The 25524-nt window shown below is 45.1% G+C and overlaps 1 protein-coding gene across 2 annotated transcripts; it reads left to right on the forward strand.

The window, feature by feature from the left end:
* Positions 1–12949: 12949 nt before the first annotated feature.
* On the forward strand, positions 12950–25264 carry CCKBR (cholecystokinin B receptor). Of its 2 annotated transcripts, XM_521813.7 has the most exons (5): positions 12950–13191; positions 22813–23064; positions 23232–23481; positions 23790–23947; positions 24149–25264. In XM_521813.7, exons 1-5 carry the CDS (start codon positions 13041–13043, stop codon positions 24679–24681), a joined length of 1344 nt encoding a protein of 447 aa, XP_521813.2. In that variant the 5' UTR covers positions 12950–13040; the 3' UTR covers positions 24682–25264. The 2 variants fall into 2 exon arrangements, with proteins under 2 accessions (XP_521813.2, XP_009458080.1); XM_009459805.4 differs by having other exon boundaries at positions 23790–24776.
* Positions 25265–25524: the final 260 nt, after the last annotated feature.

Here is a 25524-nt window from a genome sequence, read left to right on the forward strand (position 1 = left end):
AACTAATGTGTATCAAGCACTAGGCTATACACTTACAAATGTGGCCAAAAATTTTATTAAAATTTTCATTTGGGTTTTGTTGATTTTATCCCTCCTCCCATCATAAGAAAGGACCTAAATCTTTGCATCCCTTAAAAGTTAAAGCTTTTGGCCAGGCGCGGTGGCTCACGCCTGTAATCCCAGCACTTTGGGAGGCCGAGACGGGCGGATCACGAGGTCAGGAGATCGAGACCATCCTGGCTAACATGGTGAAACCCTGAATACAAAAAAAAAAATTAGCTGGGCATGGTCGCGGGCGCCTGTAGTCCCAGCTACTGGGGAGGCTGACTCAGGAGAATGGCGTGAACCCGGGAGGCGGAGCTTGCAGTGAGCCAAGATCGCGCCACTGCACTCTAGCCTGGGCGACAGAGCAAGACTCCGTCTCAAAAAAAAAAAAAAAAAAAAAAAAAAAAAGTTACAGCTTTTTGAATTATAGGATCAGAAACAGAAATTGACAGAAACTTTTTGCCAGAGATTTTGTGGGAGTCTTGGAGTTTTCTTTGTTTTGTTTTGTTTTTGAGACAGGTCTCACTCTGTTGCTCAGGCTGTAGTACAGTGGTGCCATCTTGGCTCATTGCAACCTCTACCTCCCTGGCTCAAGCAGTCCTCCCACGACAGCCTCCCAAGTGGCTGGGACCACAGGTGTGCACCACCATGCCTGACTAATTTTTGCGTTTTTTGTAGAGATGGGGTTTTGCCATGTTGCCCAGGCTGGTCTCAAACTCCTGGACTCAAGAGATCTGCCTGATTTTGCTTCTCAAAGTGCTGGGATTACAGGTGTGGGCCACTATGCTCAGCCAAGATTTTGTTTTTGAAAAATAGGGCTCCTAGGATTTCACTAATGATGGAGTTAGGGGTAAAATGTGCCCTGTTGTCTGTGAGAGCTTAAGAAGAGTTTAAGAAGCGGAAGTTTCTTCGACAAGGGGAGATTCCCTAAGACAAGGAAAAGGAATGAGATTCTTGACAGTTATATTAGTTTTTTGTGGGGTTTTTTGTGTTTTTTTGTTTTTGTTTTTGTTTTTTTTGTTTTTTTGCTGCTGTAACATATTACCACAAATTTAACAGCTTAAAATAGTACCCATTTATTCTCACAGTTCTGTGAGTTAGAAATCCAAGCCAGTGTCAGTCGACTAGACCTCTGTTCGGGGCCTCCAAATGCTGAAATCAAGGTGTCAGCTGGACTAGGCTGTTACCTGGAGACTATAGGGAAGAATCTGCCTCCAAGTTCATTCAAGTTGTTAGCAGAATTCAATTCCATTGACTGTAGGACAAAGATCTCTGATTCCTTGACACATGGCCCCTTCATCTTCAAGTCAACAAAGGCATATTAAATCTTCCTCATTCTTCAAATCTCTAATTTCCCCCTTCTACTACCAGGCTAAGAAAGATCTCTCCTTTTTAGGGTTCATCTGATTAGAGTAGGTTCACCTAAATAATCCAGAATAATCTCCCTATTTTAAGATCAACTAATTATTAACTAACTTAATTACATTCTCAATGTCCCTTTTGCCATAACCCTGGGAATAACATCAGAGGGCAAAAGTAATAGAAGTCAAAATTCTACCACAGGATTTCTAAGGGAAAAAAGCAGCCTAGACTCCACTTTCTATGAGGGGCCAAAATAGGGAACACTAAGAGTTGAGTCTTTGGAAAGAACTGGAGAATGATCACTATGCTGGAACAGGTACTGGAGACTCAGAGCAGCATCCCCTAGAAGTGTGCAGGCTTGAACAAGGCACATACCAGCATTATCAGCATGCTCCAAAGACCAGAGGCCCTGCCCCAGATGTTCTGTTCAACATAAAAGCCCCAGAGACTTTCGCAAGGCCCTAAATTGGGAAAGAGAGTGGGAAGAAAGCCCAAAACACAACTGAGATTAAATCTCCCACATAGTGAAAACAGTATGGAGATTCCTTAAAGAATTAAAAGTAGAACTACCATTTGATCCAGCAATCTTACTACTGGGTATCTACCCAAAGGAAAAGAAGTCATTATATGAAAAAGACACATGCACACACATGTTTATAGCAGCACAATTCACAATTGCAAAGATATGGAACCAACCTAAGTGCCCATCAACCAACAAATGGATAGAGAAAATACGATATGTAAGGCTGGGCGCGGTGGCTTATGCCTGTAATCCCAACACTTTGGGAGTCGGAGGTGGACAGATCACTTGAGACCAGGAGTTTGAGACCAGCCTGGCCAACATGGTGAAACCCCATGTCTACTAAAAATTAAAAAAAATAGCTGGGCATTGTGGCACACACCTGTAATCCAAGATACTCCAGAGGCTGAGGCAAGAGAATAGCTTGAACCCGGGAGGTGGAGGTTGCAGTGAGCCAAGATCATGCCACTGCACTCCAGCCTGGGCAACAGAGGGAGACTCTGTCTCAAAAAAAAAAAAAAAGAAAGAAAGAAAGAAAGAAAGAAAAGAAAGAAAATGTGGTATGTATATGCCATGGAATACTACTCAGCCATAAAAAGGAACAAAATAATGTCTTTGGCAGCTTGGATGGAGCTGAAGACTATTATTCTAAATGAAGTAACTCAGGAATAGAAAACTAAATATTGTATTTCTCACAAGTGGAAGCTAAGCTATGAGGATGCATAAGAGTGATATAATCGACTTTGGGGACTCAAGGGGAAGGTTGGGAGGGGGTGAGGGATAAAAGACTATATATTGGGTACAGTGTACACTGCTCAGATGATGGGTGCACTAAAGTCTCAGAAATTACCACTGAGGAACTTAACCATGTGACCAAAAACCACTTGTACCCCCAAAGCTATTGAAATTAAATGATAGATAGATAGATAGATCTTTCATAAAGTAAGTATTTAAAAGTTTAAATGAGAATTATCTGATTTAGACAATCAAATGTCTAATTTTTTACACACTGTTGTGGAATAATTCACAAACTGTTCTACATGTATTATCTGATTTGGTTCTTAAAACAATGTGAGGAAATTTAAATTATTATTAATTCTATGATGCTGATGATGCTGATGATGTGATGATGATGCTCCTCTTTCCAGATCAGGAATCTGAAGCCCACAGAGCCACTAAAGATATTAGATCGGATTTATTGAGAAGTTACTTTATGCCAGATCCTGGGTTAAGTGCATTGTCTCGATCCTAAAACTATATGAGAAAGATGTCATTATTACCCCATTTTGAGATGAGGAAACCAAGATTCTGGGATTAGATAACTTGCCCAATATCACAGGTCCCTAAGTCACATGGAATGAAGCCCAGGTCTTATCTTTTAGGGAGATAAGGAAAGGAATCACCTGGTTTGAGGCCAGGGCCAAGCAGGCTCTTCCCTTCTTGAGAATGACTATCAGAGGCAGTAATTGCAGTAACCAGGGGGAAGAAGCCAGCTGTGCCAGCGAAAGCTTGTGAGTCACTGGCGAGGCTGCCTGCCAGCAAAGATAAAGGACTACCAGCTACTCTGGATAAGAGCTCCCAATTCCAGCCCCAGGGTCTGCACAAAATACAGCTGTGAGAGGAGGGCAGGAGTTTGAGAGTCACTGCTAGATTTCTACAGAGGTGTCAAGACTGTTCTAGGGCCTTCCTTCTGAGAGCCCCACTACTTCAGGCTTAGCTCTGTTCCCTCCTACAGGACCTGGGGCCTCACTTACTTGTTTCCTTGGGTCCTTAGGAAACCTCAGCCTGACTAAGATTTGGGATGTAGACTCCTCCTTGGTGTTCCCAGTTAGCTACTCCCCCACAGAATCTTCTTGGACCACCACACCCCACCCTTTCTTTCTTGGGGTTTGGCTGCTAGCCCCATAAGGCAGATGGAAATAAAGTATCAAGCTTGGGAGGAAATCAGATTCCTAGGGAAAGGGGCCATTCAATCCAGTGGAGTGTTTGCTCCTAGTGCAAACACTAGGAGCCAGAAGCAGGAGGCAGGGTGGGAGGATTCTAGTTTGGGTTAAGCTGGAGTTTGGCTTGAGGCTAGGATCAGAGGTGGTGGTCAAGCTGGGTTAGAGCTGGGATCAGAGCCATGACCCACGTCAGGGCAAATGTTAGGCTGGCCCTAAAAAACAACATATAGAAAACAGCATGCATTAGGTGCCAACTAGACTTGTATTTTAGTTCTGAAACATCACTTCCTAGCTGGGGGGGCTCTCAGCCTCTTCCTCAAAATCTTTCAGGGTTGTTTAGAGAAATGCTGAAGATTTAAAAATCTAAACAAGATAATGAATGTAAACTGCCTACTAGTGCCTAGAAGGTGATAATTTCTTAGTAATTAACAGTAGCTATGACTATTACTCGTGTCCCTCTAGCAGCTATTGTGTCTTTGAGGGCCCTGGGCACAGGTTGTCCTGCTCTGCTTGTCCCAGGCGTCTGGCGGGGCTTCCAGGTTGTGCAGGCAATACCAGGTCTGACCAGCAGAGAGCAGAAGGCACTTCTTCCTTCCTTCCTTCCAGCTCCCTCCCAGGCCTTTGGATTACATTGCCTTGAAAAGCTTGGAGAATTTCTCAGGGAGAAATGGAATCTTAGGGACAGGGAACAATGTTGGGGAATTGTGATCTCAACTGCTCTTGTTTAAGCTTTTTTCACAATGACTGAAATACATCAGTGGTAATGCTGAATGACGTTACTGAAGAGGATGTGCTAATCAGAGCCTAAAGCAGCCCTGTCGCAGTCAGCACCACTGAATGACTGGGAACATTCAGACAGCCCTCACCAGAGATTGAAAATTCTTTGTGCTTCTCACCACTAGCTCACATGAACCCTCTCTGTGTCTGTCTTCACCTTTTCAGTCCCCATACCTTGGCCTGTTGTCCTCAGCCTTTTCTTCACCAGTATTTCCAACAGACAGGGCCCCAGAGGCTATTAGCTTGTATGCATTCATGGAAGCCTTCTCTCGCAATGATCTCCTGTTGGCTTTCTCAACCTTTGAATGAGGCCCTGACCTGGGAGATCTAGGCCTCTCTTGGCCTACCCGTGAGGGTCTACATCTGAAGTCAAGTATCCAGCCAGAGCCAGCCCCTGAATGGGTGCCTCTGCTCTTCCCCAGCACAAGCCCCAGGCTTCTGAAAGGCCAGTCCTTGTCCTGGTTTCTTTCGTCTGCTCAATAGCCCTGCCTGCTCTGGCTCTAGCCCATCTGCCTTCTCAGCTGGCTTCCTCTGTTTAATCATCCCAAGAGAAGGGCCTCCTGTTTGGGCAGGGAATGTGTGGGCAGGAGCTCAGCACAGAAGCAAGTCTGCACGTCATAGAAATGCAGAGAACAGAAGGCCTTGAAAGATATAAGGAGAAGGTGGCCTAATCAGACACAGAGGGCGGGGCTGAGCCAATGGGGAAAAGGGCAAGCTGGGCACCCCAAGGACTAAACTGTAGCTGATTTCTCTCCTAGCACCAGACCTCAGCTGCACGTGTGTGCGTCAGAACCAGGAGTGCTGGAGGCAGAGCGTATTACATGACCCTCACACTACTGGGAATGTAAACACTGGGTTTCCTGGTTAAAGCACTGATATTTTGTGGACCTTGCAAGCTACCTAGAATAAGCAGTCCCTTATAAAGCAGCTTATCTGGCACTGTGCATGAGGCAGTATGTTCTGCTCTCTGCGGTTGTTTCCCATGAATATTTACTGAAGTTTTATTTAAATGTTCCCCTCTTATCTCAGTTGTGATATAGAGTATTGAAAGAAGGATCATGTGCCCACATTTGGGCCAATGGGGCAGTACCATGGGAGATTGAGACTTCCCAAAAGGGAAAGTAAATTGTTCTAGCTACAAGAGTCAAGCTAGGTGGTCCAAAATCCCCCTCTAAAAAACCAAAACCAAAACTAAAACCAAATAACGAACAACCTTGGCAGGTCAAAGCTTGAGTTAGAAAGACAGATTCCCTCAGGACTGAGCCCGGGCCTACTTCAGGACCTCTTGCACGTGCTTCCTTGACCTCTTAGTTTTCTGACTTGTTCCTGGACAAGGGTCCAAGTCTCTTTCATATGCCTTTGCCCATATTGGCTTTGCAATTCCTTCCTTACTCTGATCTAAAGCATCCCTATTTTCTTGCCCTGAGATATCCCATTCTCTCCAAAATGCTGGCTTATGTCTAGCAAAGGAAGTATAGATGGAATTTCATGATTTCGAGAAATGAGTTATACCCTTTTAGCACTACATTTTCATTCCTTTCCCCTCCATCCTCTGCTCCCCCTCCCTTCTTCACTATAGCTACTACTTGTTTTTTATTTTCCCTTTTACAAAACATCTTGAAATCAATCTACACATGCCATCTCCTAGCCCTCACCTTCCATAACCCATCTGCATTTAGTTAGAGGGGAGAATATGAGCAAGATACAAAGATGATGAAAACTTGGCATCCACAAGGAAAATATAAGATATTTGAGACTCCTGAAGCCAAGTATGACCATCCAGCTAGAGCCAGTGTTTGGGTGTGAGAGTAAACAAAAGATAGAAAGTAAGTAATGACAGTAGTGTGACGAGAAGTCTGAGAAACTACTGGAGAAAGGGACATGTATTAGTCAGCTCAGGCTGCCACAGCAAGACACCACAGACTGGATGACTTAAACAACAGAAATTTATTTTCTCACAGTTCTAGAGCCTAGAAGATCCAGATCAAGGTACCAACACATTCAGTTTCTGGTGAGGGCTCTCTTCTTGGCCTGCAGAAAGCATCCTCACATGGTCTTTCCCCTGTGTGTGGCTTGCAGAGGGTAGGGGTGGCAGGGGATGAGGGAAATGGTGGATCAGAAGATATCTGGTGTCTCTTCCCCATCTTGTAATGACAACAGTTCTAGCCCCACCCTTATAACTTTATTTAACTTTAATTACTTCTTTAAAGGCCCTATCTCCAAATACAATAACAAGGGCAGGAGCCAGACCCTTGGAATATAATTCTCTCTTCTCCATGTCCAGCTGAGATTTTATGGCCCATTTTTTCACACTTGTCCCTTTATTTTGCCATTCCATTCATCTGGTAAAATTCCAACTTGGGATGAACCGAACCATCAACATTCTCCTTGCTTGCATCCAACCAGCTGAGCTCTGCTGAGAAATTGATCCCACTAGAAATTTGTAGTCATCAACCCTTAAGTGGGCCCTCAGTATTTTCCTATTATTTCACTACATTCCTCAGGTCTCCTTTTCCCTTCTCCCATTATATATTGTTTTCTTAAACCATCTTGACTACTAAAAATTTTCATCACACGCACACACACAAACACACACACACCACTCTCTGATAACCAGATCTCCAACTCCATAGCAAAAATAAAAACTATCAGACAGCAGCTCCCTACCAAATCTACAAACAACTGTCTCAGTTAAGATGCAGGTTAGGTTGCCATGACAATAGAGAAAAAAAATTGTAACGAGTTAAGACTGCAGTTTCTTTTTCATGCAGAAGAATCAGGGATGATAAAATGGTTTGAGAGTATAGGAGACCCAGACTCCTTCCATTTTGTCACTCTGCCATCCCTAATATGTTACCCTCACTGCATGATTGAAGGTGGCTTGCTTTCCTATTTACATTCCTATTGCCCTCCCATAGGGGCAAAGAGGAAGAGAAGGTCCATTTCTCTCCTTTAAGACCTTGATGTGGAAGCTGCACATATCACTTCTACCTACAGATACTACCTAGTCATAATGTGCATTTTTTGCACTTAGCTGCAAAAAGGTCTAGGAAATGCAGCGGTTAATTTGTAGGCCATAACTTATTTTCATCTATAATCATCTTTTTCTACTAATTTCCTCTTACAGTTGAGTCTCTACTGCAATCAAAAGCTAGGATCCTCCACTTCCGCTCTGGATTGCATACATCCCTGACTTCTCAGGAACCTTGCATTATTAATTAACCATTCTCCTGTATCTTTAGTCTTTTTATATATTGGAGTAATTCCATCTGCCAAAAAAATGAAAAAGAGAGAAAGAAAGAAAGGAAGAAAGAGAGAAAGGAAGAAAAGAAAGTTCAAGTCCTCCCATCTTAAAAAAAAAAAATCTTTCATTTGACATCCTCTTGCAGCTCTATCCCCTTTCCTTAGTAACTACATTTCTTAAAAACTTGTCTGAAGTCATTGACTCCACTTCCTCCCATCATATTCAGTTTTCAGGACATCTACCCTGCCTTCTGCCTCAACAACCTCACTAAAATGGCTCTTTCTAAGGTTGCCAAAGATCTCCAGGTTACTAATTTTGGACCACATTTCTCATTCCTCATTTTGCTTACCCAGGAGCAGCATTTGAATGAGTTCACCAGTTTCTTCTTGCACCTCTTCTCTTTTAGCTTTTATGATGCTTCACTCTCTGGGTTTCCTCCTGTCCCTCTGTCTACTCTTTCTTGGTGTCTTTTGCAGGCTCATCTTTCTCTATCCAGTCTTTAATAATGACCTCTAAAAGTCTGACTTGATCCTTCATTTGTTCTTATTCTACACACTCTAATTCTGTGGTTTGCATTACTTCCTATATGATCAGTATATTTAGCTTCCTAATGGAATTCTACTTAGGTATCTAATAGACGTCTGAAACTTAATATGTCCAAAACAGAACAGATTTGATGGTGGGAGTTTCTCTGTGCTAGTTACTATTTTCTCTATGAAGTTGGAGTCTAGGTTGAGAGTGAAGAATGCTCTGTGTCTGTGTGTCTGTGTGCATGTGTGTGTGTGTGTGTGTGTGTGTGTGTGTGTGTGTGTGTGTCAGGGTGGGAGAGGAAATTAGAGATTTTATGAGACAAGAAAATTTGAAAACAATATTGTGTAAAATGAGAGAAAGAAGGTAATCAGAGAAATTTGGTAAGACATCTACTCATTCTAAGCAGCACAGTATGAACAACTGAATTCTGATTTCCAAAATCCCTGACTTTGAATTCTGGCTCTTTCACCTAGTAGCTTTGTGGCTTTGGGCAAGTTACTTAAACTCTCTCTAAGCCATAGTTTTTTCATCTAAAATAGTGATCAACAATATTGGACCTAAATTCATGGTTCTTCATGAGGATTAAATGTACTTACAGGTAATGTGCCTTGAACATCATAGGTGATCATCAAATAGTTTATATTGAGTTACCAGAAACCTTATTCATTTTTTATCTCATCCTTCTTTCTCACCCTCCACATGCAAATTATCTTTAAATTCTGTTTCTACCTCCTAGATAGGTCTTAGATCAATCTTTTCCACTACGTCCATGACTTTAGGTCAAGCCACTACCATCTCTCACCCAAATTACTGTCATAGACTCCCAATTGGTCCCACCTTTTAAGTTGCTCCCCACACTAACTCCACTGCAATCTTTCCAAATCTTTCTAAATCTTAACAAATTTCCAATGCTCCCAATTCTTCCTTGCATGGCTTGCAAGAGTCTGCATTTGCTGCCTCATGAGATAGAAGGTGTATGATTTGTCTATTGCTGTTGTAATAAATTACCATGAATGTAGTGGCTAAAAACAACACCCATTTATTAGCTCACAGATCTATTGGCCAGAGGTCTACACAGTGTGGCTGGGTTCTCTGCTCAGGGTATAAAAAATCAAGATTTCAGCCAGACTGAATTCTCTTCTACAGACTCGGGGGAGGACTGAAGTCTCTGTTCTTTTGCTGGCTGTCAGCTAGAGACTGCTGTCAACTAGAGGCCACTCTGAGGGCTTGTCCCGTGCCCTCCTTCACCCTCGAGCCAGAAAACAGCCACCTGCGTTCCTTGCCACATTATCCCCTCCATCTTCAAGCTATCAACAGTGTGTTGAATTCTTCTCATTCTTCCAATCTCTTTGATTTCCTCTTCTGCTACCAGCAAGAAAAAAAGAACCCTTGGCTTTTAAAGGACGCATGTGACTTGGTTAGGACTAGCCAGATAATCTGTCTATCTTGAGATCAACTGATTAGTAGAATTAACTCCATCTGCAAAATCCCTTTTGTCATATAACATAATTGTGGGAGTAGTATCTCATCATATGCACAGGTCCATCCACACACAAAAGAAGATTATATAAGGGTGACAGTCATTGGTGGTCATCTTCTAATTCTGCCTACCCAAGGAGAGGAAGCCAGGGGAAATATCCCTGAAGAATCGTAGCTTGAGCTGAGATCAGATGGATGAGTAAGTGTTAACTAGGTAAGGAAGGAAAGAAGAAGCTTCCAGAGAGCATATGGAAAAGTCATGCAACTGAAGGACATATAGCAAAAAAAAAAAAAAAGAAGAAGAAGAAAAGAAAAGAAAAAAGAAAAAGAAAAGAGAAAAAAGAAGGAGTGACCAAAAAAAGGCTAGTGTGTTTACAGTGGAGAGAATAAGAATCATTGTGACTCATAGTGATTTGAAATAATGTGACTAGAGAGGTAAGCGGGAGCCAGGCCACATAGGCTTTCTAAATTCTGTTAATATGTTTTCTCATTCCCAAAAGCAAAGGTCAAAAGAGTGGGATAGTCAGATTTGTATTCTGAGCATAGTACTTGGGCTTTAAGGTGAAGTATAGATGTAGAGAGGCATCAGTAAAATGTGGTGGCCCATTTAGGAGGTTAGGAGTGTGGTTCAAGAGTAGGGTAATATCAGTGGACATATAAGCAGGCAGATTCAAGGAACACTCAGTAGCTAAAATGAACAGAACTTTGTGATTGATTCAATATGGGAGTGATGTAGTTATGTTCCCCAGGAAGCAGGCTCTCAAACAAAGATTACTGTGGAGGATGTTTACTAAGGAGCGTTCTTGGAGTTAACACCTGTGCAAGAGAGAGGATGAAAATAGGATTGGGCAAAAGGAGAAGCTGAGCAGTAATTCAGTCCCAGCAAAGACCTCAGTCAACCATATGAAGGGTTCTAGGGGTGTGAACATCTTTCAGAGTTGTCCACCACTGGGTTGAGGGGATTAAACTTTTATACCTCTGTGCTGATCGGTCATTGGATATAGAATGCCCAAGAAAGGGAGCATAACCTTGGATGAGCTGGCTTTCTTCTGCTTAGGCAACTCCTGAAGGGTTATGACAGCTGAGGGCCATCTTTTAGCAGCACTCTCCACAGCTGGAAAATAAATCCTCCATTTTTGCAGAGGGTTCTGGGCTCTGCATCACAGCATCCAGCGCAGGGGTGAAGGAGCATAGGGGAGTAAGGCATCAATAATAACTCCTAAATTTCTGATTTGTACATCCTGGTGGGTGCACTTAACGACCATATATTACAATCATTGGCTTACTTGGGAAAATCCCACTAGAGTAGGTGCTACTGAGGGGCAAACTATATTGGACAACTAGTGCATACCCCTAGAACTGGCATAGTTTGCTAAATAAGTGAATGTCCATCTATTTCTATTTTCACTCCCCTCTCCCTTACATCCTTTGCTCCCTTCCCTCCTCATCGTACTGTCATCCAATGTGGGAAAACTTGAGCAGGTTATCTGAGGCCCCACCTGTGCTGGAGTTGAACAAATAGCAAATCAAGCTCCTCTGGTCCAGGCTCTCTGATGGGCAAGACAGGCAGTACCAGGAGGAAGGAAAGGGGGAGCAGTTGATGACATCTCAGGCATAAACTGTCTTTCAACTCTCTTTCAATGCTTCAGCCCCTATAAACTCAGGGCTGGCTGAACCAGGTCCTCTCCAAAAGATTAATTGGATAAGGGCCTGCTGAATCCCCCATAAAGCCAGACTCCATTCTCTAATTTGCTCTTCCACTGATGCCCGCCCCCCACCTCTTACAGCTACTGCTGGGGGTCAGAAGAATTTCACATCGTATTGGAGTTCATCCGGAATCTGAAGAATGGATAGGAATCTGGAGATAGGAATCTGGAGATAGGAATCTGGGGAAGAAAAGGAATGGATAGGAGAATGCATAGGGAGCAGGGCTGAAATAGTAGAAGAGGCAAATCCTGCCCCGAGAAGCTGAATCCAGTTCAGTCCTGCACCCTTCAGCCCTGTTCCCGCTGCACCGCAGTGACCCAGTCCCCTTCTAGCCCCCTCTCGTGGGAACCTGACACCCTACACAGGCAGCTCTGCCTGCACTGAGAGCAAACAGGGAGCGTTAGCGTGTCGGGTGGGCGTGGGCGCTGCCTAGAGACGGTGGAGAAAACCAACCTTCTCCTTCTCTTTTGCCTGCGCTGGGCCGGCGTTAGAATTATATCCCATCCTCACCTTACTCTGGTTTATCCTTGTCAGTGCTTGCCACCACCCCCAACTGCCCTCAACACTCAAGTCAGAAGCTTCCTCCCGGGAGCCCTTTTCCCTGGCAAGGCTTCCCTGGAGCCAAATCTCGGCCCCGGCCCCACCCCCACTCCCGCCCAGCTGTGGAGGGCTCCTTGGGACCCTTAAGTGCAAGCCTGAGTGTTAAGCCTCAGACAGGAGATGGAGGGTGCGGAGACAGATGCAGGAGCTACCCCAGTCCCGCAGCGAGGAGCTGCAGGGAACTACGGTAGCAATAGTGTCACGGTCACTGCGGCCACTGCAACACAGTATGGTAAATGCGGCTCTAGGCTCAGACTAAAGCATCCGCGCCTCAGCAGGTGACGCACGCAGACCTGGTCTCCAACGCCACCTCCACGTTCCCTGATACACCAGAGAAAGATGTTGGATCCGTGGCAGCCGTCTGTACCCAACCCCTCCTACCCTCCCTTTCCCGAAACCTCCCCCTACGCTGCCAATACTCTTGTCTTCAATCTTTCTCTCTCTCTTTCTCTCATTCCTGGGAATCGGGGGTGGGGGCGGGTGATAAAGAGAGGTGGGCAGGAGAGAAATCTCTAAGAGGAGACGGGACACATCTAGGGAGGGGGCGAGCCTGGAGGACAGTCGCACAGGGAGGGGCAGAACTCCCGAGCCAGGGAGGGGGTGCACAGTCACCTGGTGGGACAGAGGCTGGCGGAGGGACGGGAACCCAGGCGGGGCGAGCCGCGGGAGAGTGGAGGGCAGGCGCCTGGGCTGGGGGCGGGGACCAGGCGGGGCAGGGGCGAGGGAGAGGAGGGCGGCGGGAGCCTGAGCCGGAATCGCAGCGTGAGCAGGTGGAGCCGCGGTGGGAGCCCGCCGGGTCGAGCTGAGTAAGGCGGCGGGCTCGGCGGGGGCCATGGAGCTGCTAAAGCTGAACCGGAGCGTGCAGGGAACCGGACCCGGGCCGGGGGCTTCCCTGTGCCGCCCGGGGGCGCCTCTCCTCAACAGCAGCAGTGTGGGCAACCTCAGCTGCGAGCCCCCTCGCATTCGCGGAGCCGGGACACGAGGTGGGTGCCTCCCTCAGCCCCCTCCACAAGCTATTTCTCACTGTACCCCAGAACACTAATAGAGTCCCCCCAACGAGCTCCACACTACCTCCTCAAACGCCCACACCGTGCCCCTCATAGTACTCCCTCAGCCCCCAAACAGCTCCCCTCACACCTTCACCCCCACAGCTTACAACTTCATCATAGCTTCACACCACCTGGTCGGAACTCCTTCACATCCTGGTCCCCTGATTACACCTAGAGCCCCTGCTCACCCCAAAGCACAGCCCCTTCCCCAACACGCAGCCCCTCCTAGACACCAGTCAGAAGGCAAGGACCTCCTCTTGCCAACCCTGCAGATCTCCTTTTCCCTCTTACATCCAGTTCACAGAGCCACAACAGAGAAGGGAAGGAAGAAAGGAAGGCAGGATTGGGAAAAGAAGGGGGCTGGTTGAGGGAGGGAGCACTCTGGAAAGCTTGAATGCGAAGCTGAAGTTGTGATCACATCTGACACCCCAGCCCCCAGCCATCCCAAAAAAGATCCTCAAATCTGAATTAGGCTGGACACTAGGGGATGCTCCTTAGAGCTGCCTGCCTCCATTTCACTCCTTCTCAAACCCCTCTGCCTCCCTAGTTGGAGCTTTCGAGGCTCTGTGCCCTCTGTCTTTGTCTGCAAGTAATGTCTCCAGCTATCTTCCAAGCTCTCTCTCCAGCCCTAGGCTAGGTGCTGGGGGTACAGGGCAAACTAGACCCAGTCTGGACCCTCATGGCCCATAGCCAAGTGCAGAGAGAAACCAAGCAAATGGAAAAATCACAGACACAATGGAAGTCCCATGAAAGGGTCTAAACTGTGGGCACCAAAAGAACTTCACAGAGGCTAGAACCTTAGAGCTGGGTCTTGAAGTTGAGTGGGCAGAAAAGGAAGGAGTGGGATTCTAGGTGAAGGAGCAATGTTAAGCAGAAGGAAATTTTTCTAAACTCAAGAAGGGAAAGTTGGAATAAATTGTAATCCAAGTATTTATTTACCCCACGAAATAATCTATGCTTTCTCAGCCGAGTTGTTACACACTCACACTTGGATTCTGTCATTCAGCCAATATTTATTGAACCAGAGATTGTGCTAGGCAGTGGGAATGTAAGTTGAACAAAACCGACACAATTCCTACTTCACAGAGCTCAAAGTTTAATGGGCGAGACAGAAAAGCAGGGGATTGCAGCACAAAGTGGAAGAGCCTTGACAGGGAAAAGATAGTGGGAACACAAGTGGAGCACCTCTAGCCCAGCCTAGCCTCCTTGAAAATTAAAGTTGGCCTCTTGAGGAAATGAGCTACAAAGTCAAAAAAAATTAGGGAGGCTGGCTCTAAGCTTCCTGTTGGCAAAAAAAAAAAAAAAAAAAAAAATATATATATATATATATATATACACACACACACACACACACACACACACACACACACATATGGGAGAGCCAGCCAAGTGAATGGGCAGAAGAGGCAGAAAGCATCCCAAATAAAAGGACAAGATGTATAAAAAGCTCAAAGTTTGAATTCATGGCACTTTTATCCACTGTGACATAGTTTTGAGTGGCTAGAACATATATCTTAAGAAGGGAAGAATGAAAGGCTGGAGACCAGCCTAGAGGGTTTGCAGAGAGCCTGCTAGGCCTGACCATGGAATGTGGACTTTATCCCGAGGGCAATAGGAACTACTAAAAGATTCGGTAGCACTACCAGGATTAGTTCTATAATGTGGAGAACGGATTGGAAGACATAAGATGGAAGGCAGGGGGATACTTTAGAAGGTTACTATATTACACTGTTCTGGGTGAAAGATGATGCTAGCTGAGACTAAGGTAATGGCAAGGGAGATGGAGAGAGGTGGATAGATTTGAGAGCCTCTTCTGGAAATGGAATCAACAGATTAGAAGCAGAGAGGATGGAAGAGGCCAAGGGATGACATTCAGATTTCTAACTTGGACAACTGAATGGATATTGGTGCTATAGCAATTGTATACAATGAGAAAGATAACAAAACAGCAGAAACAGGTTTGGAAGAGGGAATTATAAATTCAGTTTGGAACCCATTGAGTTTAAATGTTAGTGGGGCATCCAGGTGAGGTTACCTAGTAAGCTGTTGAATCCAGGGGTCTGGAACTTACAGGAGAGGTCTGAGGTGGAAATACAGACTTGAAGAAGGTCTTTGCCTACAGGACGTAGAAGCCCCAAGAATAGTTAAAATCATAAAATTTTGAATAGAATGAGAAGAAAATAGGTCCTAGGTCAAGACTCTGCATAAGACCATTATTTAAAAGCCAGGCAGAGAAAGGAGAATTTATGAAGGAGATTCAGATGAAACCATCAGAAAGGCAGGAGCTACGCCCTTCCAGAAAGCAAGAAAAAGAGAGTTTCAAGCAGGTTGAGGTAAGTGATATCAAATGCTATTGACATAAGTTACATAAATAAAAAACAGGACAGTCAGAACAGCATCCTTCACATTCAATAACAAGAAAATATTTAGGAGTTGTAGGTATTGAGGCTTGATTATGGTATGTTAAAGATTGGACTGGTGAGAGAAGGAGTTATGAGAAGTGAACCAAGGTATGCAGCCAAAACTTTCAAGAAGTCTGGTAGGCAAAGAAAGAGAGAGAGAGAGAAAGAAAAGCAGGATATTGCCAAAAATAGCATGAGATTGAGGAAGGGGGGAGTGGGTATGTGCATAGGTTTGTTATGTGTGTGCGCGTGTGTGTGCACGCATTTTAAAACAAGAGCTTTTTAAAATGTTTGATGGTGATTGGGCCGAGAGAGGAAGATTGAAGGTGCAGATAAGAAAGGGGATAGTCAATAGAGAAGATTCCCTGTGAAAGCGGGATGTGACGCAATTCAGAGCACAGGTGCAAAAATTTGCCTCACTTATCTAAATGCTCCTCACACATTTGGATGTTACCCAGCCGGTCAGATATTACACACAGAGACCTTGTCAGCCACACTCATTCAGATATTATCCCTGCAGATGCATAGGTTACCCAGGTTCACTCCAATGTTACCAATAGGAATTTGGATGTTACCACTTTATTCTCCTTATATAATCCATGCAGACTTGAGTATTACCCATGTTCACTCAGATAGTACCCACAGAAAGACAAATGTTACCACACTCACTTTAATATTGTCCGAAGTCATTTTGGTGTTACTCATCCATCAAACACTACTCACTTTCATTTTATTATTATCCACACACAATCAGATATTACCTATGCTCACTTAAGTAAGCTTTTCCCAGATACTACCCGTAAAATTACAAATATTACTCTCACATACTCAGATAATACCCACAAAAGCTTAAATATTACTTACATTCACTCAGGTGCTCAGTTATTTCATTTACTCAGATTAACATCTTTTTTTTTTTTTTTTTTTTTTGAGACAGTCTCCCTCTGTTGCCCAGGCTGGGGTGCAGTAGCATGATTATGGCTCATTGCAGTCTTGACCTCCGCAGGCTCAAGTGATCCTCCCACCTCAACACCCTAAATAGCTGGGACTACAGGCATGTGCCACCACAAGTGGCTAATTTTTTGTATTTTTTGTAGAGATAGGGTTTTTCCATGTTGCCCAGGCTGGTCTCTAAATCCTTGGCTTAAGAGATCTGCCCACCTCAGCCTTCCAAAGTGCTGGGATTACAGATATGAGCCACCATGTCTGGCCCAGATTAACATCTTAATTTAGTTAACATGTTAACATCTAACATCTGTACTCAAATACTACCCATATATACTTGGATATTACTTCTGCTCAGTCAGCAATTTCTATCATTATTTGGATATTCCACTATTCACAAGTAGACCTCTGAATGTAATCTATGCTTCCTGAAGATGTTACCTACAAAATGTTATCTACAGAGAGTTGGATATTAACCCTTGCTCTTTCAAATGTTACTACAGTGACTCAGATATTATCTAAACTTAAATGTAAGCCATATTCAATCGGATATTACCTATAAGCATATAGATGTTACCATTCTCCAGATATGTCCCACGGAAATAAGCGTGACTTTCACCTACCCATATACTATTTCAAAGATTAAAGTATGCCCAACACTCACTCTGATATTACCTACACACCCTTGCATATCACTTCTGCTCCCTCAGTACCCACTATGTGGATTCCCCCATTCACCCAGCCACTACCCACAGTCAGTTGGATGTGATCCCTGCTTATCATAGAGACAAGGGTATTACTTTGATGTCTCTGTGCACGGGTGAACACATCAAACATGCCAGTAGAATGCAGAATTTAAGGCATCAGCAGCTTCAGTGTTCTGTGGAGTTTTTCCTTAGAAAGTCTTGGTTTTCATTTTATGTCACGTTGTCTGGATTTTTGCGCTCATTCTTCTCTGCCATTATCTAGACAGAACAAATACAGATCTTCTAAACACCAGGAGAAGAACTGAACTGTCCCAATCTTCTGAGTCGCCTGGTCTGATGCCAGTTTTCCTCATCCCCAGGAAGATGATGAGATGATGCTCACGGGTAGACTTATCAAGGCACTTGTGGATGTACCCCAGCAGGTGCTATCTCCCATCCTTCTACCCAAGCCTGTTTCCTAGTCACTGAAGCCACTGTCATCACTCATATTCCACCATGCAAACACACATCAATACACACACACACACACACACACGCATACAAGTCTAACTCTGATTTATTTTGTGCATGACTTTTTAAACTAATGGATTATTTTTAGAGCAGTTTTAAGTTTACAAAAATTACAGAGTGCCCATACACACACAAACACACATATACACAGAATTTACCCTATTATTAACAGCTTACATTAGTGTGGTACATATGTCACAATTTATGAGCCAATATCAATACATTATTCTCTAAATTCTAGAGTTTACATTAGGGTTCACTTTTTGTGTTGTATGGTTCTATAGGTTTTGACAAATGTATAATGGCATGTATCCATCATTACAGTATCACACAGAATAGTTTCACTGCCCTAAAAAATCCCCTGTACTTCATCTATTTATCCCTCACTCTGCCTCCCCAAACTCCTGGCTCTAAAATTGCTTTTAATTAGAATTTTTCACATTTCTGAACTGTTCAACGGCAAAGACCTGTGGAGACAGTGGTGGCTGGAAATAAGATAATAGCTAGGAATGTCCAGTAAAACAGCAGAACACTGCACAGTTGTTGGTCATTTTTACTGGGACTTTGTCTTATAAATTTCAGGAGTCCCCAAGCATATGGCGAACTTTATAAGGGTAATATTTAGCTCCATCTTTATGGTCTATCACAATTAGCCAAGTTCAAGGGCACACACATGGGACATCAGCTGGATGAATGAATGAGAAATTGCTTTTCATGCTTCACAGTACTGTACCAATTTGAGGTGTGGCAATTGCATCAATAATTAGTTGAAGAAAGACATCCAGAGGCAGATGTAAGCAAGATAATGGAACTAGAAAGATTAAAGAGGTGGAGGCTGGGGGTGGGAGGACAATGGATTTGGAGGAGAAACAGTGAGTCCAAGATAAACCACCAGCTCTTTTCTGAGTCCAAGGACCTCTCTGACAGAGGTCTCCCTCCTAAAGGTCCTTTATTCTCCACCATACACACTTACTCCCCTCAAATTTTGTCACCTATAAGCCTTCTGTAATCCTTCCTTACAGAGAGAGGCCCAGCTTCTAAAGGAAATATAGATGGTTTGCATATAAAAAACAAAAGTTACGCATCTGAAATCATAACCTCTCACTGACCCCCACAAGGACCTTCCAACATGTGTCTCCAAAAAGACAGAGGCAAAGAAGAAGAAGAAAGGGCATGCTGGAGCACCTCTGCAGAGATGATGGATGGATGAGGAGGGGGAAAGCAGGTGCACTTCTGTCTTGAAAGACAGAATCATCCAAGATTCATTAACAAGCATGTGTTGACTGCCTCCTCTGTGCTAGGGATGAGTGCTAGGGATATACTGGAGAGCGAGATGGACCTTGCCACTGTCCTCAAGAAGCTCCTAGTCTAGTGGGGAAGACAGAGAATTACATACATACTAATACAGTGAAAAATGCCATGGTTGAGTATAGAGAGAGGGAGAAAGAGGCATTTAGATTGAGATTTGATTAAGAAGGAGGCAGTATGGGCCGGGCGTAGTGGCTCAAACCTGTAATCCCAGCACTTTGGGAGGCCAAAGCAGGTGATCACCTGAGGTTGGGAGTTCGAGACCAGCCTTACCAATATGGAGAAACCCATCTCTACTAAAAATACAAAATTAGCCGGGCGTGGTGGTGCATGCCTGTAATTCCAGCTACTCATGAGGCTGAGGCAGAAGAATCGCTTGAACCCAGGAGGCAGAGGTTGCGGTGAGCCAAGATCATGACATTGCACTCCAGCCTGGGCAACAAGAGCAAAACTCCAGCTCAAAAACAAAAACAAACAAACAAACAAACAAAAAACATGGAGGTAGTATGATGAATAACAGAGTACTGCAGGAACAAACAGTAGGAGGCAAAGCACATTAGGGATCAGGGATTTGGCTTCTATTCTGATTCAGCCCCTTATCAGGTGTGTGGTCTTGAGCAAAGAATGTTACTGCTGAGTTCGGTTTGGAAGTTTTTATAAATAGCATTTATTTGATGCCCACAATTTCTAAATAAATTGGTTTTTGTTATGAGAAAATACAGTCATGCATTAACTAATGATGGGGATACCTTCTGACAAATGCATCATTAGGTGATTTCATTGTGTAAACATCATAGAGTGTTTGTCACACAAACCTAGAAGGTATAGCCTACTACATACCTAGGCTATATGGTATAGCCTACTGCTCCCAGGCTGCAAACCTGTACAGTATATTACTGTGCTGAATATTGTAGGGAAGAGTAACACAATGTTATGTATCTGTGTATCTAAACATAGAAAAGGTACAGTGAAAATACAGTATAAAAGATAAACCATCATACACCTGTATAGGGCACGTACCATTAATGGAACTTGCAGGAGTAGATGTTGCTCTGGCTAAGTCAGTGAGTGAGTGGTGAGTGAATGTAAAGGCCTAGGACATTACTGTACACTACTGTAGACTTTATAAATACTAGATACTTAGGCTACACTAAATGTATTTAATAATAAATTAAACTTAGCATACTGTAACTTTTTACTTTATAAACTTTTTGACTCTTTTGTAATAACACAGTGTAAAACAAAAAACACATTGTATGGCTATACAAAAATATTTTCTTTTTTTATACTCTTATCCTATAAGCATTTTTCTGTTTTTAACTTTAGAAAAAAAAAAAACCTTTCTGTTAAAACCAAGACACAAACACACACATTGGGCTACACAGGGTCAGGATAAATATTGCCATCTTCCATCTCTACATCTTGTCCCACTGGAAGGTCATCAGGGCAACACCACACATGGAGCTGTCATCTCCTATAATAACAGTGCTTTATTCTGGAATACATCTTAAAGGACCTGCCTGAGTCTGCTTTATAGTTAACTTTTTTAAAAAAATAAGTAAGAGTATACTCTAAAATAATGATTGAAAGTATAATGTAGTAAATACATCAACCAGTCACACAGTCATTTATTATCACTATCAAGTATTATGTACATCATTGTATGTGCTAGGCTTTTATGTGACTGACAGCACAGTAGGTTTGTTTATACCAGTATCCCCACAAACACATACATAATGCATTATGCTGCAGTGTTACAATAACATAACTAGGTGATAGAAACTTTTCAGCTCCATTATAATCTTTTGTTGTTGTTATTTTGGGTTTTGTTTGAGACAGAGTCTCACTCTGTTGTGCAGGCTGGAGTGCAGTGGCACTATCATAGCTCATTGCAGCCTTGAACTCCTGGGTTCAAGCAATCTTTCTGCCTCAAACTCCTGAGTAGCTATGACTATAGGCATGTGTCACCACACCCAGCTAATTTTTTATGTTTTGTAGAGATGGGACTTTGCTATGTTGCTCAGGCTGATCTCAAGCTCCTGGCCTCAGGTGATCCTCCCACCTTGGCCTCCCAAAGTGCTGGGATTACAAAGATAAGCCACTGCACTCAGCTGTTCATTACAATCTTATGAGACCACCATCATATATGAAATGTGTCATTTACCAAAACATCGTTATTCAGTGCATGGCTGTAGTTTTCAATTTGGGAGCTAAAATGAGAATCAGTCAAAGTGTGGGGCTCTGGAAGAGAGGGCTGCAGCTTTGAGGCTTTCCTTCTCTGCAATCTAGGAGGCTCTGTCCCCTGCCCTCTCTACCTTCCAGCTCTAATCCCTCTCATGCTGAGGCCATAGGTGTGAGTAATTCAGTCCTGTTCAATCCAATTCGATTTTATCTAAATCTGCTTGGCTGTGATGTGGTGGTCCAAAGATTAATCCATCTTTTAATAGACAATGACACAAAAGAATGGGGTCAGCCTCCCAGCCCCTCTGCCTCACACAGGTGTCCCTCCTATGAGCTCCAACAGCACCTTATACATCCTTCAGCTTCACTCCTTATCACATCTGTTTATGTATCTGAGTTTACTTCCCCACTGTGAGCTCTCAAATGGCAGGGATCTTGTCATGTTCATCTCTTTGTCCCCAGTGCCTAGCACAAAGGGAGTCCTCTGTAAATGTTTATAGAGTGAGAATGAATGTTTGGAGAGAATTAAAATACAAGGCAGAAGTAAAATAGGCTGTAATAGTTGTGTAAGAAACAGGCATGGGTCAGAGAAAGAGGAGAGTAGAAGGGCCTTACAGAAGGGCCTTACAGAAGAAGTAGCAGTCAATTTGAGTCTTGACCAACAAGGGATGAATAGGAATTCACCAGATACAGAAAATAAGCTTGTGATGAGGGGTGGAAGTTGTGAGGAGGGTTTGGTAAAAGAGTATTCCAGTCTGAGAAACCCGCTTGAGCAGGGAGAGAGTCACAGGTGCAAATGATGCATGCAAGAAATTGAGTCATCCAGTGGCTTGCTTAAATGCCTGCAGTACAGGGAGGGGGTGGGAGAGAAAGAGGTCCCTTCTGGGAGGAGAGAAAGAGGTCTCTTCTGGGAGGAGAGAAAGAGGTCCCTTCTGGGAGGATCTTGATGATATTCTGAGGGGTTGCAGACAGTAGAGAGTAAGTGAGGTTTTTTTCTTTTTTTTGCTTTTGTTTTTAGAGAATAAAGACATGATCTGATGTGATTCAAAAGGTACTGGGTTGTCAACAGTGTAGAATACTCTAGGGGGGTCAAATAGAGTAGGCTAAGAAAGGACCTTTGAATTTAGCAGTTAAAGATTAGTGTACTTGGGAAGAAGTATGCACTGATAGGGCACAGAATATTGTATTGTAATGGAATGAAGAGTAAATGAGAAGACACAAATATCCTCTTAAGAAGTTTGTCTGCAGAAAGAAGGAAAGATTTGGAACGAACCTTGAGAAGAGACAGGCTTTCTTAAGGAAGGGCAGAGTTGGGCCAATTTAACCAAACCTCAAGGGATTAGAAGGCTAAAGGATTCAAGTTCACCATTTACTGAGCAGTTCATCGGTGGGGAATGTAGGCATCTGGCTGAGTAGTGAGGGTTGGGGATAAGACGGAAGGAGGGGGATTTGACTGAATGAAGGCTGACCCCCTACTGCCACCTCTCCCTTTTCTTACCCAGAATTGGAGCTGGCCATTAGAATCACTCTTTACGCAGTGATCTTCCTGATGAGCGTTGGAGGAAATGTGCTCATCATCGTGGTCCTGGGACTGAGCCGCCGCCTGAGGACTGTCACCAATGCCTTCCTCCTCTCACTGGCAGTCAGCGACCTCCTGCTGGCTGTGGCTTGCATGCCCTTCACCCTCCTGCCCAATCTCATGGGCACATTCATCTTTGGCACAGTCATCTGCAAGGCGGTTTCCTACCTCATGGGTGGGTGAGACAACCACCCCACCCCCACTTGCCACTCTCCCCTCCTAAAGCTCTTGTGGATGTAGGGGTCTTCCCCGGTTGGCAGGGAGGGGTGTGAGGAAGTCCCACTGATGCTTGTGTAGTGCAGGTTTCCTAGGTGACTCCTTCCTTTCTCTTCCCTTGTTTAGGGGTGTCTGTGAGTGTGTCCACGCTAAGCCTCGTGGCCATCGCACTGGAGCGGTACAGCGCCATCTGCCGACCACTGCAGGCACGAGTGTGGCAGACGCGCTCCCACGCGGCTCGCGTGATTGTAGCCACGTGGCTGCTGTCCGGACTACTCATGGTGCCCTACCCCGTGTACACTGTCGTGCAACCTATGGGGCCTCGTGTGCTGCAGTGCGTGCATCGCTGGCCCAGTGCGCGGGTCCGCCAGACCTGGTGAGCTTGCCCATAAACTATCCTAGGAATTCCTTTCTCACCCCTATTAGATGCTTAGGACCATTGCCCAGAATCTTCCTCCAGCTTCCCGGAGAATTACCACGCCAACTCCTATTCTGCATCCACCACCCTGGAGTTCCAGTTTGGGGCCCCTCCCCAGTTCTCTCTCCCTTCCCAGCGGCACCCCCAAATCCTACTCCTACTTCAGGTACCTGGCCACAGCCCTAGAAACACTAGTCCTTGGCTTTTTCTCCGTCTGTGATTATAGCTGGACAGAAACCCGACTGATCTGTCTGTGTTGCCTTCAGGTCCGTACTGCTGCTTCTGCTCTTGTTCTTCATCCCGGGTGTGGTTATGGCCGTGGCCTACGGGCTTATCTCTCGCGAGCTCTACTTAGGGCTTCGCTTTGACGGTGACAGTGACAGCGACAGCCAAAGCAGGGTCCGAAACCAAGGCGGGCTGCCAGGTGGGGCTGGACCACGTGAGCAAAATCTGGGAGAGGCGGAGCTTTGGAGGGCGACGGGGCCTGCTGGCGTGGGTGGGGCTAAAATGAAGGTGAGAAGGAAGCTGGAAATGGAGTTGAGCTGGGAGCGGAGGTCAGGTGGGGATTGGGCTGGAGATTGGGAGGACTCGCCTTTTTCTCTGACCGCCCACCCTTTGTGCTCAGGTGCTGTTCACCAGAACGGGCGTTGCCGGCCTGAGACTGGCGCGGTTGGCGAAGACAGCGATGGCTGCTACGTGCAACTTCCACGTTCCCGGCCTGCCCTGGAGCTGACGGCGCTGACGGCTCCTGGGCCAGGATCCGGCTCCCGGCCCGCCCAGGCCAAGCTGCTGGCTAAGAAGCGCGTGGTGCGAATGTTGCTGGTGATCGTTGGGCTTTTTTTTCTGTGTTGGTTGCCAGTTTATAGTGCCAACACGTGGCGCGCCTTTGATGGCCCGGGTGCACACCGAGCACTCTCGGGTGCTCCTATCTCCTTCATTCACTTGCTGAGCTATGCCTCGGCCTGTGTCAACCCCCTGGTCTACTGCTTCATGCACCGTCGCTTTCGCCAGGCCTGCCTGGAAACGTGCGCTCGCTGCTGCCCCCGGCCTCCACGAGCTCGCCCCAGGGCTCTTCCCGATGAGGACCCTCCCACTCCCTCCATTGCTTCGCTGTCCAGGCTTAGCTACACCACCATCAGCACGCTGGGCCCTGGCTGAGGAGTAGAGGGGCCGTGGGGGTTGAGGCAGGGAAATGACATGCACTGACCCTTCCAGACATACAAAACACAAACCACAACTGACACAGGAAACCAACACCTAAAGCATGGACTAACCCCAACGCACAGGAAAAGGTAGCTTACCTGACACAAGAGGAACAAGAATGGAGCAGTACACGGGAAAGGAGGCATGCCTCTGATATGGGACTGAGCCTGGCCCATAGAAACATGACACTGACCTTGGAGAGACACAGCGTCCCTAGCAGTGAACTATTTCTACACAGTGGGAACTCTGACAAGGGCTGACCTGCCTCTCACACACATAGATGAATGGCACTGATTGTTTTAGAGACTATGGAGCCTGGCACAGGACTGACTCTGGGATGCTCCTAGTTTGACCTCACAATGCCCTTTCCCAATCAGCACTGAAAATACCATCAGGCCTAATCTCATACCTCTGACCAACAGGCTGTTCTGCACTGAAAAGGTTCTTCATCCCTTTCCAGTTAAGGACCGTGGCCCTGCCCTCTCCTTCCTTACCCAAACTGTTCAAGAAATAATAAATTATTTGGCTTCCTCCTGAACTTCCTTTCTGGATTCTTTTGGGGCAGGTGAGGAGGCATAGGATTTTGCAGTATCCTTCTGTCTGGTCTCTCCCACTGTTGCACACTGCTGTGCACAACCCCTTGCCAGAAAGCCCAGCCTCTGAGGTTCAGCGTGGCTGTGCATATTCTTTCTGAGTTTTCATCCTCTACCTACATTCCAGTGTTGCAATAACTGTGAATGGGGATGGAAAATGGCATATCCATGACATATCGTGATTCCTAATCACATTATCCCAAAG

The sequence above is a fragment of the Pan troglodytes genome, chromosome 9 (genome assembly GCF_028858775.2).
Source record: "Pan troglodytes isolate AG18354 chromosome 9, NHGRI_mPanTro3-v2.0_pri, whole genome shotgun sequence".
In the NCBI taxonomy this organism is placed as follows: Eukaryota; Metazoa; Chordata; class Mammalia; order Primates; family Hominidae; genus Pan; species Pan troglodytes.